Source organism: Ursus arctos, unplaced genomic scaffold (genome assembly GCF_023065955.2).
Source record: "Ursus arctos isolate Adak ecotype North America unplaced genomic scaffold, UrsArc2.0 scaffold_4, whole genome shotgun sequence".
Lineage (NCBI taxonomy): Eukaryota > Metazoa > Chordata > Mammalia > Carnivora > Ursidae > Ursus > Ursus arctos.
Genome location: NW_026623056.1, coordinates 16,866,758 through 16,882,225, shown reverse-complemented (window position 1 = coordinate 16,882,225; position 15,468 = coordinate 16,866,758). Strand labels below are relative to the sequence as shown.

The 15,468-nt window shown below is 47.0% G+C and overlaps 1 protein-coding gene across 1 annotated transcript; it reads left to right on the top strand.

Annotated features, from left to right (window-relative positions):
- The first annotated feature begins 11,547 nt into the window (after nt 1–11,547).
- On the top strand, nt 11,548–13,193 carry LOC113254165 (transmembrane epididymal protein 1A-like). Its single transcript, XM_026497432.4, has one exon. It carries the CDS (start codon nt 12,154–12,156, stop codon nt 13,039–13,041), a length of 888 nt encoding a protein of 295 aa, XP_026353217.1. The 5' UTR covers nt 11,548–12,153; the 3' UTR covers nt 13,042–13,193.
- Nucleotides 13,194–15,468: the final 2,275 nt, after the last annotated feature.

The following is a 15,468-nucleotide window of genomic DNA, read 5'->3' as shown; positions in this document are numbered from 1 at the left end:
TTCATTCTGGATGATTTCTTCTGACTTATCCTCCTTTCCATTGACTATCTATTATTAACTCTTCTATTGGGTTCTTAATTGGATTATTGTACTTTTTAGCTCTATAGTATCTATTGGTTTTTTTTAAGATTTTATTTACTATTTATTTATTTGAGAGAGAGAGAGAAAGAGAGTGCGAGCAGGGGGAGGAGCAGAGGGAGAGGGATAAGCAGACTTCACTGAGAGCAGAGCTGCACATGGGGCTTGATTCCATGACCCTGAGATCATGACCTGAGCTGAAATCGAGAGTCAGTTGCTTAGCCTAATGAGCCACCCAGGTGTCCCTCTAATTGTTGGTGTTTTTTTTTTTAATCTGCATAGTTGCTTTCAAAATTTCCATATCCTTATATAAAACTTTGAATTCTGCTTTTATCTCCCTGACACAGTATGCATTGCCTTATTAACTGTTATACGTAGGAACTCTAACATCTGAGATCCTGGTGGATCTAGTTCTATGGCTTATGGCTTCTGTTGATTCTGAGACACGTTGTTTTGTCTCATGTGCCTTGTGTGCCTGTGCTCCTTCTGGACATGTTACGTGAAATGACTATTTTGAAAATTAATTTGAGACCTAGGTTCTTCTTCCAGAGAGGATCCACCTTTCTTCTGCCAGCACCTGAGGGCACTCAGTCCAGGAGCAGGGCTTGAGAATATTCTAGGGGGTGGGCTCTATATATAAGCAGAGGATGGGCTTATACTAGGTTTCCACCTTGACAGACAGTGGCCACCAACTGTGTCCTTCCAGCTCCACATTCTAGATTCTGAGGGTTGGCAGACAGACCCTGTATGCCTTAAGGACACTGTGGAGTGTCCTCACCCCAGAAGCTTGGCCTATTAGCTGCCTTCTCCCAGACAACGAGACAAGGAGCAAAGTCTCACCCATTTAGGCTCTTACCCCTCCCAGTTCCTCTCTATTAATTCATTTTATTTTATTTTATTTTATTTTAATTTTTGGTTAGGTCTTCAATGTTATTAAGACGGTTTGAGGTCTCCTCTAACTTCTGTCATTTCTTTAGAGGGAGAATGGTTTGTACCCTAGTCAGGGAAAGCAGATGCCAGGAAATTGTTAATATCCTTAGTACCATTTCTTTCCTGGATGAAATTAGATCCTTCCTTTTATTCATCCACAGTTGAACTTTATATGGGAAGGCATTATAATATGGATAGCAATTTGTAACTAGCCGCTGGAGATGGCCTAACACATGCCCCTAAGTCCACTAGAGGGCTCTGGGCCCAGCCAGGAGGCCATCTTCCTGTCTCCCTAACCATCCATCAGGATATATGAGCATGGCTGGAGTGATTCCTGGCTTCTGGTGTGCTAATCTGATACGGATTTGATCCCAAGGTCCATATAAGTGGGTGGACAGGCTCTTCTATGATGTGAGCAGACCTCTTTGAAGGGAGCCACCTGGGAAAGGGGCCTGTTCTTAGGTGGGTAACATTTACTCAGACATGATGCCTTCGCCTGAAGCCTGCTCTGATTTCCCCATATGGACAGGGGTCTCTCCCTGCCTTGTCTCACGTGGCCCATTCTCAGTGCCTGCTATGGAGTCCACAGTCTTCCCTGTGTGATCAAGATTTTACGTACACATCATGATTTCTTTTGTGGTTGTGGTTGTTTTTGTCTGTTTCATTTTATTTGCTTTGGTTGGAGAGGCTTGAATTACTTCTATAGCTCAATCCATGCCATATACCCAAAGTCCTTCAGTTATTTTATTGATTAATGTGTCCTCTTTTGTCCCTCTTCTCTATTCTCATTCCTCTTTCTCTACAAGTCATTCTCTTACTGTATTTTTTTAAAGATTTATTTATTTATTTATTTATTTATTTATTTATTTATTAGACAGAGAGAAAGAGCGAGCGGGGGAGGGACAGAGGAAGAGGGACAAGTAGACTCCCTGTTCAGTGGGGCTTGATCCCAGGACTCCAGGATCATGGCCCAAGTCAAAGGCAGATGCCCAACCAACTGAGCCATCCAGGTGCCCCCATTCTTTTTGTATTAATGGTCATCTTCGGGGTTTTTTTAACATTTTTTTTTTTTGAGAGTGAGGGAAACAGAGTGAGCGAGTGAGTGGGGAGGAGCAGAGGGAGAGAGAGAATCCCAAGCAGACTCCATGCCCAGTGCAGAGCCTGATGCGGGGCTCGATCTCAGGACCCTGAGATCATGACCTGAGCCTAAATCGAGTCAGATGCTTAACTGATTGAGCCACCCAGGCACCCCAATGGTCATCTTTATTTGTATGTGTTCTTGTAAAATGTGCTATTATATATCTTCTTATGTCTCCCCCTGTCTACGCTTGTAACATTCAACCCTGTTGCCGTGTGACACCTAACTCAAGGCATCTAACCTCTCTGTACCACCTGGTCGTGTGCCCTGGCTCCACTCTCCCAGCCGCGGACACTCAGGTTACGTCTAACTACTAGCCACTACAGAAACATGCTACAAGGAACTTCTTTATAAGTGTTCCCTTATGTGTTTGTATGATGATTTCCCCGGGTTGTACACCCAGGAGCAGGATTGCTAGGTCATGGGGCATGCAAATGTAGGACTCAGCTTAACCAAGTAGAACCAGACTCCTTTCCAGAGTGGCTCTACCCATCTACACTTCCATCAGTGATACGTGATTGCTTTCCATGTCACCAAATCCCCTCCAACTCAGCATTACCCTGCTTTTGAATGGTTGCCAGCCGAACAGGTGCCAAACGATAACTCATAAAGCTTTGAATTTGATTTGTGTTTCTCCAATTATCAGGGATTTGAGCATCTGGCTGTATCCTTAGTAGCTTCTTGTGTTTCTCTTCTGTGGTTTGCCTGTCCATATCCTTTGCCCATTTTTTTTAAAGATTTTATTTATTTATTTGACAGAGGGAGACAGCCAGCGAGAGAGGGAACACAAGCAGGGGGAGTGGGAGAGGAAGAAGCAGGCTCCCAGCAGAGAAGCCTGATGTGGGGCTCGATCCCAGAACGCTGGGATCACGCCCTGAGCCAAAGGCAGACGCTTAACGACTGCACCACCCAGGTGCCCCCCTTTGCCCATTTTTCTATTGAAGTTTCTGGTTTTTTTTTTTTCTCCTTACTGATCAGCAGGAAAGGAGGGCAGATAGGGAGGGGAAAGGAAAGGAGGAAGAGAGACAACCAAACACACCTTTATCTGACATGATGGAGCTGGGGTCAGGTAAAGATGAACCCCTCACCTTAGACAGAGCTCTTGGCCTGAAATCATAGAAATGATCTCTGGTGGATTTTAGCAGAAAGGGGGTTTATTAAAGGGATGATTTGGAGGGCTAAGGGCCAGGGCAGAGTCTAGGGCAGGTGGTTAGGATCTGTGCCCACTTCAAGAGAGGCCACTAAGGACCAACCTGGCATTTCCAGCTTCTTGTGGGAAGCTGAGCTCTGCCTCCCATGTGCCCATTAGGTGGGAGAATTCCTTAAAGAGGAAGGGGGTTCAGATGCCGGGCAGTCAAACAGAATAACTGTCCACTAAGCTCCTCCTCTCCTGTACCCATCTGTGTCCTCTGGACTATGTGGGCCTGGGGTATATTTGGGAAAACAAGAACTTAAACTTTGTTAATAGAATACAGAGGTATCTGATACCCTAGGGGTCCCTGACATGAGCCACTGTAGGAAAGAATAATACGACACCACAGAGAATGCTTGCTACAAAGGAGGAAGGCATCTCACATGCAAACCCCACTCATCTTCAAATTCTGGGGGCCCAAGGGACTTAGTGGTTTTAGAAAAACAGGGAGGCTGGTCCTCGACCTTACCTGAACCCAGCCTACTATAACCGTAGGTATGTACTTTGAGAAGATAGGCTGGTGGAGGGCCTAAGACAGGGGCCTCACAGAATGTTAGAGACCTGCAGAGCCCATAGAATCTTCCTGTGAGGCCCCTCCGGAGGAAAAATAGCTGTTTCTGTCTCACTTGGCACAAGCATCCTTCCCCAGGGGAGAACTGGCAGAGATCTAGACCAAACAAGACCAGGGCCCACCTAGCTGTCAAGGCCGTTCTCTGTGGAGCCCCAGCCCCAGAGACCCAGCACAGCTGGCAAGAGCGGTGATGGTGATGGTGACATCACAGGCCAAGAAAGGGCAGGAAGGGGGTGGTCCAGGTGTTGCAGCTTTTCAGGGGGCTACCGAGGGCAGCAGCTGGAGAGTCAGTGCCCAGCAAGCAGCGGGGACAGTCCATCTGCACGTGACCGGCAATGTGCTGGCAGAGTAACCAGAGCTGACTCTTGGGCAGTGAGAGTCCATAATCATCCTTAATGTAGGAGCTGAAGGGAAACTCAACAAGATTCTAAGAACCTCTGAGAAAAACTGGAGGCTAAGAGCCATTAAAATGTAGATGCTCACGCTGGACTTACAGCCCCAGGCCGGTGAAACCTGGTGTACTGGTACCACGGTCATAATAATGAATATAATGGTCATGTTGTGTACCTTTCTTGTGTCTTAGCTTAATGCCTGGCTGGAACAGAGGCATGAATGAAAGCACAGGGAGCAAAGTGGTGTGATCAAGGCACGTTCTTCTGTCCCCTGTGAGCACCTACCTGAAAGGTGAGCCCACATATTCAGCCGTTGTTGGGCTCTCCTCGCGCTCCTGGCAGCATAGACAGTGCTTGCATTCCCTGTGAAAAGTCCTGGGCTCTTCTCCTCGGGGCTGGTGTCCTGCCCTACTGGGACCATGTCCTACACCAAGAGACATGAGGACAGAGGTGATGGCAGCAGGTACCTGTGGAAGAGGTGGGAGAAGCTGTTACCTTTTTTTTTTTTTAAGATTTTATTTATTTATTTGACAGACAGAGAGACAGCCAGCGAGAGAGGGAACACAAGCAGGGGGAGTGGGAGAGGAAGAAGCAGGCTCATAGCAGAGGAGCCTGATGTGGGGCTCGATCCCAGAACGCCAGGATCACGCCCTGAGCCGAAGGTAGACGCTTAACAACTGAGCCACCCAGGCGCCCCAAAGCTGTTACCTTCTTAATAACATCCTTACTAAGTTCTTCTGTCCTCCAAGGATAAGCAGGTGGTGACAGTGGACTGGGAAGAGCCCGAGGTGCTGGTCCCACTGCACGCCCTGGGGCAAGCAGGTCACCGTGTTTAGCATTCTTCCTGCTGAGCTCCCGGTGGCTGTAATTAACATGCATGGCTAGCACAGCAGCACAATGAAGCTGGGCTGGGCAGCCATGACCATGGCCTTTGACATAGCCTGTCGGTCAACTCCCTGGTCACTTCAGCCATGTGTGATGATGTGTCTTCCAGCCACTGGAGACCCTGGGCTTCCTCACCACCTTGTGCTGGCACCTGACCTTAAAGGCTTCCATGCCGGCACTGTCCACAGCCTCTGGCACCACGGGTGCTCCTCCAGCAAAGGGCAGCTATCGGGTCCACCATGCCCCACGGGCCGCAGCGGAGAGCACGAGCAGCTCAAGGCAGAGGTCATGCTGCAGGATGGTGCGTCCAGGCTCAGAGCTATCCTTTGAGGATGCCCACTGGTGGGCAGACTGAAGTGTCCTGAGAGCCAGTTTGACTCCCTATCTATCCCATGAGCCATGTTCTTATGTGCCTGGGGCTTTTAGCTTCTGGATGGTTTCAGGGTCTTTCAGTCTATCTGTCTCATTGTGCAAAGGTGGTTTCTGGGCCTCTCTGGGAGGTCAGCAGCAGAGACAGAGGCTCTCTCCTGACAGGTTTGAGGGTTCTAGAGGATGGGCTGATATGGAGGGCTGGAAGGAATAAGGGAAGGCCCATGGAGAGTGAGCCCCTGGACAAGTCTCTCCAGTTCTCACTGGCGTGATTTCTTTGAGGAGGTTTAGGACGAAGAGTGTGTGAGGCACTGTATTCGCACGTGCTCACCACCGACAGTGTGCCTGTGTGTCTGCGTGTTTCTGGGTCCTCTTTGAAAACACTGCTAACAGATCAAAATCCAAAACTGCCCTCTGGGGTGCAGAGAATGGGTAGGTGAGAGAATTCTCTATATTGATCCATACTGAAGAAAGTCTGGATGGAAAGAGTCAAGCAACATTCTTGGGCATGAGATTATTGGTGGGCTTCTTCTTTCTTCTTAATGTGAATTTTTTATTGAAGCATAACTTTAATACAGGAAAGTACCCAAATCACAAGTATACAGCTCCATAGCTCTCCCCCAAGTCACCTGCGTAAACCGCACCCAATCAAAAGAATTTCGCCAGAATTCCCAAAGCCCCCTCAGGAGTCCTCCCGGTCACTCCCCCTCATGCTAACCACTATCCTGACTTCTAACATCTTGGGTTAGTTTTGCCAGTTTGGGGACTTTATATGAATAGAATTTCAAGTCACTAAAGGACTTTTAAGAGCAAAATATCTAATAGCCAGTATCGTTTTGCTTTGGGTGACGTTAGACCCAATCATCATCCTCACACATACAATAAAGCCCGAGGTGCAGATAAACACCTTTTGTAAGCATTTTTGTTTTGTTTTGTTTTCCAAAGGGTAAAGGTGGGAATCAATGAAAGGGGGCTGAGTCTCCCCTCTGGGTCAGTGCAAAGCAGAGCAAAGGGCGCTGCTGCAAAGCATGTCTGCAAGTGTGGACACAGCCAGAGCAGAATGCAGACTCTCAGAGTCAGACAGGAGCAGAGCCCCAGCCCTGGAACTTTCGAGAACCTTGGACAGAGCGTTGGACTTCCCCCACCCCAGAGTGTGGGACAGGGCTTGAGGAAATTCATATACATTTCAAAAGACAGAGTGGCTTCTGCTCACGTTTGGTTTACAAAGTAGATAAGCATTTCATTAGAGAATATATGAAGAACTCGTCATCCCCACGGACATATGGTCATCCCTATTTGATGTTAACTGGCTGGTTATTCCTGTGTGACATATACCTGCATGAGTCAGAAGACAGGGCTGAGTCAAACCTAGCATGCCTAAGTCTGGAAGAGAGGAGAGGGAGGCTCCAGCCACAGATATCAGAAGTGACCAGAGAATAAAACCACTGCTGATAGAGATTACCATTCAGCAACCTACACGGAAATGTTGCTACTCAGTGGGGAGGGCATGGAGAGGCTTTCTGGGACCAGTCTTGGGCAGGAGACAGACCAAGTCTTAAAGGAAAAGTGAAAAGTGAAACTTCTTTGCCCCTAGTAGCAGCAACAGTTGAACCATGAACAGCACCCAGCTGAGCCTCCTGGGGAGGCAGGGAGGCCACTCAGTGGAGAGGGCGGGACCCACCTCCCAACAGTAACCCCAAATAGCATAAGGTGGTCCTCAACCTGACTGCAAGTTACAATCACCAGGAAGGAGTCTGGCTTTCACCTTTTTTATTGTACATAACACAAAAGCTATCGTTTTCACCATTTCTAGGGTGGCATTAAGTTCATTCACCCTGTTGTGCAGCCATCACCACCCTCCGTCCCCAGAACTCTTTCATCTTCCTGAACAGTTAAACAGTAACTCCCATTCCTCTCTCCCCACCCCCCACCTGAGCTCCTGGCACCCACCTTTCTCTTTTCTGTCTCTAGGAATCTGACCACTCCAGACACCTTATATAAGTGGAATCATACAGTATTTGTCTTTTTGTGTCTGCAGGGGAGATTTTAAAAACCTGAACCCCAGACCAATTAAATCAGAACTCCCAGGGTAGGGCCCAAACATTTCAAAAGCTCCCTGATGATTCTAACGGGCAGCCTTGAAAAGTACCGGGTTAGAAGGTATAAATCAAATTTACCCTCAGGAACCCCTTCGAATAGCAAACACATCTCAGCACCTGCTGCCTGATGCTGACAATTCCTTTTGTCCTGGGCAAAGCTAAGGATTTTCTTTCTTCAACTGGAGATGAGGGGCTTAAAATGACTGATTGAGATATCACAGTGACTGAAACTCATCTGCTAAAGATTAATCTATCAGTCAACAAGCGTAAGTGAGTATCAGCCACTGCCTCCTTTTGAAAGCCAGGATGACTCAGAAGGTAGCAGATGATAAGTAACTGTCCACTTGGAAGATGGAGAGAGACAGCCACACAAGGGACTCATGGTCACTTTGTGTGTGAGAGCTGGGAGGGGATGATAAAAGTTAGCCTTGCTTACCCTAGTTACCCTCAGGATCAACCCATCTGTATACTTGCCCAGTTTACTGGAACAGGACCACTGTGACATATGGTTCCCATCAACTGTATTTTTGCATGATTCTTGATACACCCCCCCCCCCCCCGCCGGCCTTTTAATTTAACCACACCGACTTCATTACAAAGGAACTTCACTTATATGAGTTCTCACTGAGGCATGACCAGTGCCTTGTTCAAGTAAGACCTCCTTGTGTTGCTTGTTTCTTCAGAACTAGAAATACATAGAAAACAATCAGGTAGATCAGAGAGACAGAGAGACGAGACAGGGAGATTAGATGCCAACATATGTAAAATGACAGAACAACAGGGAAGATCACACCAAAATTATGATATTGTTTCCCATTCTGAAGGGAGGGAGGCATGGGAATGAGACTGGAAAGATCTGAATGTCTATTTTTCTAAACCCTGGAAAGAAACATGACAAAATATTAACACCTGTTCATTCTGCACTGGCATTTGTTATATTACTTTTTAGTAAAAAGTTCCACTTTTTACTTTTCCTTTAAGATTTGGTCTGTCTGCTACCCAAGACTGGTCCTAGAAAGCCTCTCCTGTCTTTGTGCTTTTCAGTCTTTAAACGATGTCAATATACATATGTGTCTATACAAATAATTGTACACATGAATATACATGTATAAAGAAATGCCAGTGACTGAGGAGAGCTCTTACAAAATTTTTCAAGTTGACAGTTTTGTCATAAAATTAAATTACTAAAGCCTCATAGAACATTTGAAAAATACCCAAAAAAGACACAAATTAATATTCCCCATAAAACTACCATGTAGAAAATGTATTCATATCCAAGCTTTTTCTCCATGCATTAAACAATTGCATCATTGATTTAAAATAATCAGATAGTTTCTGATTATGAAAATACTCACTCATTGTAATATGCAGAAAAAGATAAATAAGGAAAGACAAATTACTTACGGTCTTACTACCTGAAGTGCCCCCAACAAGGTTCTCAATGGCAAAAACCAAAATGTGATACTGGTTAGAAAAAGAAGGACATAACTGGAAAGATTGGAAATAGGATACATTGTCAATAAGGAGTTGTTTTTACCAGGGTCTTTGCTTTCATTCAACTCCTCCTCTAGGTCTTCACGTGATAAAGTTATCCAAATGTTTAGTCAGATATTGCATGGCTGGACCCTAATGCCAATTTGATCTTGGTTTAAATGTTATTTCTTTTATGGATCAATCTGAAGGATTCACTCACTATTGCAATTGCCTTAATTTTTTTTTTGAGGGAGGAGGGCTTATTATTTAACACCCTCTACCATTTTTTTCTTGTTTACTTGTATATTCATTTGTTCCTTGTCTCTCTTCTTCACTGTTGTATCCTCAGGACCTAGAAGTGTCTGACATTATTAATATTATTATTGAATGAAAAAAGAGCCTTTGGTGATCTTGCCTACATAAAATTGTGGAAGTATCTTCCTTTAACTACCATTAGATATGGAGCCTAAGAAGGCAACCTGGTGAGGCACCTGTTTTTCATCTACACCTCTTCCTCCCCACCTCCTTATATGGCTGCAATTCTATATCCCTGTGTTAATCAGAACCACTTGCCACAGTCATTACCATATCGGTTTTTGCCTGTTTGCCTCATACCTTGAGGAGCCTGAAATATACATGTGACTGCTTCAGCTTCCAGTTCAGTGAAATCATCAATGTGTCCTTTGGTGGGTATATTCTTCCCTTGGATACTAAAAATTTTAAATTCTCAGGGTCCAGTGTTGTTAGAATAAGAAAAAAATATTTTAGGGGTGCCTGCGTGGCTCAGTTGGTTCAATGTCTGCCTTCGGCTTGGGTCATGATCTCAGGGTCCTGGGATCGGGCCCCACATGGGGCTCTCTGCTTAACAGGGAGCTTGCTTCTCCCTCTGCCTGCCTTTCTGCCTGCTTGTGCGCGCTCTCTCTCTCTGTCAAATAAATAAGTAAATAAAATCTTTTAAAAAAAGGGAAAAAAAGAAAAAATATTTTAGATAGCCATTTACTATTGCAGTAGCCTTAACATTTTTTAGCTTATCATTTATCATTCTTTTTTTAAAAGATGTTATTTATTTATTTATTTGAGAGTGAGAGAATGAGCAAGTGCGGGGGGCAGGGGGAAGAGGGATAAGTAGACTCCACACTGAGTGCAGAGCCCAACATGGGGCTCGGGGCTGGATCTCACAACCCTGAGATCATGACCTGAGCTGAAACCAGGAGTTGGAGGCTTAACCGACTGAGCCACAAGCGCCCCTCATTTATCATTCTTTACCACTTTTCCCATTTGGCAACGGCAAGTGTAAGAACTACATTATCCTCTGTGAAGAGAAGTCTGTGTTGTTAAGGCTACAGATAGGCTCCACCTTTCCTAGCTCTATTGGCTGCTTGCAGTTTTTCTTGAATGACTAGCCGCTTTACGCCCTTTGCCCATTTTTCTACTGAGGTGTTCATTTTTAACTTTTTGATTTGTAAGAGCTCTTTATATTGTAAGGAGACTAACTTCGTCACATATAGAGTAAAATTTTACAGTTTCTTTTTCTCTTGAAATTAATTTTTTTAAAGATTCATGAACTTTTTTTGAGATTTTATTTATTTATTTGAGAGAGAGAGAGTGAGCGAGAGAGAGAGAGAGAGAGAGCAGATGAGCTGGGGTAGAGGGAGAGGAAGAGGAGAAGCAGACTCCCAGCTGAGCAGGGAGCCCAACTTGGGGCTCAATCCCAGGACCCCAGGATCATGATCTGAGCTGAAGGCAGATGCTTCACCGACTGAGCCACCCAGGTGCTTCTTGAAATTAATTTTTAATAGTAATTTTAATATGATAAATTATTAATTATAATGTTTAATTTCTATTAATAAAAAACTTTAACATTTTTAACTATAATTAGTTCTTCACTTTTTTTTTTAATGGTTCCTGCTTTGGTATTATTCATAGGAATACTTGAACAACTTCATCAACATAGGAATTTAGCAAGGAATGTTAGTAATAACATAGTAAAATTACTAATAATCACTACCATTTATTGAGTATCTATTATGTATCAGACACTTTACATACCTTATTCTATTTGATACAAGAAACCTATGAAGTCATTATTATTCCCATTCTACTGGTCAGGAAACTGAGGCTCAAGAAGACAAAGTTGGGGCGCCTGGGTGGCTCAGTCGTTAAGCATCTGCCTTTGGCTCAGGGTGTGATCCCGGAGTCCTGGGATCGAGCCCCACATCAGGCTCCTCTGCTGGGAGCCTGCATCTTCCTCTCCCACTCCCCCTGCTTGTGTTCCCTCTCTCTGGCTGTCTCTCGCTCTGTCAAATAAATAAAGCTGGTTTTTCTTCTATAAAAAAAAAAAAGAAGAAGAAGAAGACAAAGTAACTTGCCCATCATCATGCAACTTACAAGTGTTGGAGCTAAAATTCAGTCATGTAGTCATGTGCAAACTCCGGGCTTCGTCAGCAGATGAGTAGATCTGGGTCCCCATCCTGGCTCTGCTGTCCTAGCGGCTCGATGTGATACCCTTGCATGTGGTTTCACCCCTCGGAGCCTTCATGTCACCTATAACATGTGTTTGACAATAACTCTCTCAGAGAGTTGTTGAGGGATTTCAATGAGGGAAAAAAGACATAATATGGCTGGCACCAAGAGACAGGCAAGGTAAGAAAGTCAGCCACCGCCCCTAATTACCTCTTTCCCTCCCCTCTCTTTGTGGAAGGCGGGGCGGAGGGGAGGGAAGAGAAGGGTAAACTCGTGCCTGCAGTGAGGTGCACAGGCTGGACTCCCAAGCTTAGCTGACCTAAGTAAGGAACAGCGCGAGCTGAAGCGCCACATGGCCGAAAGAGATCCCACCCAGGGAGTGGCTCAGATGCTTCTAGCACAGACGTGCGTCCTCTCCTGTGTGGGAGGTAGGGGTGGAGTTGGACCAGGAAGATCTTACCACAGCTTAGAAGCAGCCACTCTGGCTTGTGGGGAGAGCCCTGTGAGGTTGCTTCTCACCTGCCCACTCTCGCTCTGCTGGCCCCAACACACGCACCGAGACCATGGGTACCTTCCAGGGACACCTGCTGGCAGGGATACTGCTCCTCAGCTTCTCTCTCTACTACTCAGTGATGGTGTCCTTGGCCCTGCTACGGGGACAGAGGTTTCTCAGCCCCCCTCTGCACCCAAGGGAGAAGCGAGGACACAGGTGGTGGCAGCTAATAACCGTGCAAGGGGTGATAAAGCTGGTCATCTCCCTGGGTGGCATCATTCCTGAGTTCTTCTACCCCCCAGGAGTAAACCGGATGAGGATAGTAGACTGGGAGGACCCTCGGCGGCCATTCGTGTTCTATGACAACTGGGACCATGTCACCATGTACGGGTTTTTCATGCTCAGCGGCGCGGTGGACATTGTGAGCCAGGCGTGTCGAGCGTGGCAGAATGCAAAGCTGGAGCGAGCAGCTGAGGCCCTGGCCTTCTGTGTGCTGACGCTGCTGATGGCTGCCCACCTGGAGAACAAGGGCGCCTTGGAGATCCGCGTGCATGTGCTCTTCATAGTGCCCACCTTCCTGGTCAGCCTGGTGCTCACCATCGAGGTCTGGGTCCCTGACCAGCCCACGCTCTGGGTGCTCAAGACCTGGATGGGGCTGGTGCTCAGCAGCTGGATGCTGCAGCTCTCGGTGCTGATGTACGTTCCTCCGTCCGGGCAGCCCTGGAGAGCAGAAAACCCCGGGGACCTCGCCTTCCTCACCATCTTCTTCTGCTGGTACCTGGGCTTGGGGGCCGCCATGCTGGCCACTGTCTACGGGCTCTGCAGCCTCTGGCACCGTCGCTTCTCCTCCTGGACGGAGGTCCCAGGTGCCAAGTACCAGCCGTGTCCCAGAGGCTACGGCAACGAAGAGCTGGAGAAGCTGGGGACAGAGGCCATGCTGCAGGATGGGGGCGTCTAGGTGTAGAACCTGTCTTTGTGCTGTGCCTGTTGTAGCGAGAGTTTGGAAGTGCCCACGGTGCACGTAGCCCGGAAATGCCCTGGGATCGACAATGGGGCTTTCTGTCACAGGGGTCACCTTCCTTGTTCCTAAATAAACCTTCCAGCTTCGGATGTCTTCGATCTGTTACTCTGCTCTCTCCAGGTCTGCCTCTTTCCTGCCTCACGATGTCACTCTTCGCTCTGGTTCCTGACCGTGGACTTACGTGACGTGAGGACAAGGGTAGGGCTTTTCTCTGACAGCTTTTGGGATCCAAGAGGAGGCAACGAAATGAGGAAATAGAGGGAGATGGAGAGTCACTGGGGACTGGGGAGGGTTCTGTCCGTTCGAGGCACAGCTGGCTTCGTGTGTGCCGCTCAAGCGTTGAAATGTGTGAAAGAGAGGGGGTCCACTTTTGCATAGCGGTGAGGACGTCTGTTTTCTTCCCTTCTCTCTGTTTTATTTACTCCAAGTGCAGCAGCATGAAGAACTTGTTTCACTGTCGCTACAGTTGTTTTTAATCTAAACTGAACGAGGCTACTTCTGCCTTCTGCGGGAGCAAGGGCTGAGGGAAAGAGGGGGGCAGTCAATCTAGCAGGGGCTCAAGTCCAAGAGAAAGGGGGCAAAAGAGGAAGGGAGTCCCAAAGGTGGGTGTGAGAAACCAGGATGACTGAAATGTAATTTTCAGTTGCTCGGGTTTTGCTGTGATATAAGACTCCATTATTCCAACTCTTTCAGTAAAGTCTATGTTACGTGTGTGTGTGTGTGTGTGTGTGTGTGTGTGTGTGTGTGTGTGTGTAAGTGGGAGTGATCCTGGGGCCAGATCAAACAAAAGGCCCAGATTTCAGTTGGTGGGAGCATCAGGGGAAGACCTGCTCTGAAATGTGGAGTGCAAATAAGCCCCGGGGTTCTGAAGAGGAAGGAACTCAGAGCTGAGAGAAAATGGAATGCCAGCCCCTGGGAATTTGCAGAAATTTTCACCCATCACTGAGCTTCTCCCACAATGAGAAGAAAGTGCTAGTAAATTCCTATACTCAGTGAAATATTGGAAAGCTGATTATATAAAAATACTTATCCCTGGATAGAACCAGAAAGTCACTGCTTCTCATAGCACAAGTCTGCATATGTGAGATGGATCAATCCAGCACTTGGAGATGTGACGAGGCAGGAAGAAGGGAGGGGGTGCTGGCCCTGGATGTGGAGAAAGGACCACAGAGCAAACCTCCCTCTCGTGAAGCTGTGAAGCCGTTGCCATGCAGTTAGAAATGCTGTCCTCAGAGACCAAAAAGCTGTAAGAAGCATAGAGAGGTGTTAGCATTTGCAAGACAGAGGACAGGCTACACACCGCCGTCTGAAATGTCACTGGACCCCCCCACACACAGGGTGCAGGCACATGGCAAATCAGCCCTGGAAACTCCAGGATGAGAGTTGAAGGCAGAGAAGGGAGCCAGGAAAGGGACAGAAGTGGGGCAAGGATCTGGCAACTCACACCAGCAGGGGTTGGAGGGGAGGAACACTCTGGATCCAGAGCAAGAACAATGTTCTCCCTTCAGCAGCTGGAACCAGGCCAGCCCCAGCTTCCTTCCCAGCACAGCAGGAACCAACCTACGGAGAGGCCAGCACCTTTCTTTCTGTCCCCACCCTAAAATGCCCAGAGGCAGAGCCAGATTTACCCTGGAGCTAATAAGCTTAAGCTTCAGGACTACTCACTTTACATCTGCAAATGCAAAGCCCAGGGAGGGGCCGTAGCAAGGTGTTGGTAGGATCACCTATCCCTGAAAAATTGCCTAAGTAACTTCTGTATTCTTTTTTCTAAAGAGGGACCTCCTCTTTAGGTTCCACCCTAAAGGCTTAACACAGTTTTACTTTCAAGATGCCTTATGATAAATACATCTCTTAGCCTGTTAGTGGAACATTCCTTATTTGAGGATAAGGATAAGACTCTTTCTCCTGCAACTTGGAAATAAGAAGCTTAAAATTCTAAAGACATCACCAAAGGACTGAAAACCACCTGCTAGGGTATGATCTGTCAGTCAACAAATCCCTCAGTGAGCTCTTATCAGATGCTGGGCCTGATTCAATAAAGAGGAATCTGACATGTGGAAGACTGGTGGCTAAGGGGGAAAGGTGGGGAGTGATTTATGGAGGTGGGTCCTGTTTATCTTCCTCCGAGCTGTGTAGGGGAGCTTTGTCCCACACATCTCGCCCTTGCCCAATGTATTAGTCAGGGCTCTCCAGAGAAACAGAACCAATAGGATGGGGATAGAAATTTTAAAGAATTGGTTTATGAGACTGTGAGGGCTAGCAAGTCCAAAATAGGCAGGGCAGGCCAGCAGCCCAGAGACCCAGGGAAGAGTTAATGTTGCCGTCTTGAGTTTGAAGGCAGCCCAAAGGCAGAACTCCTTCCTG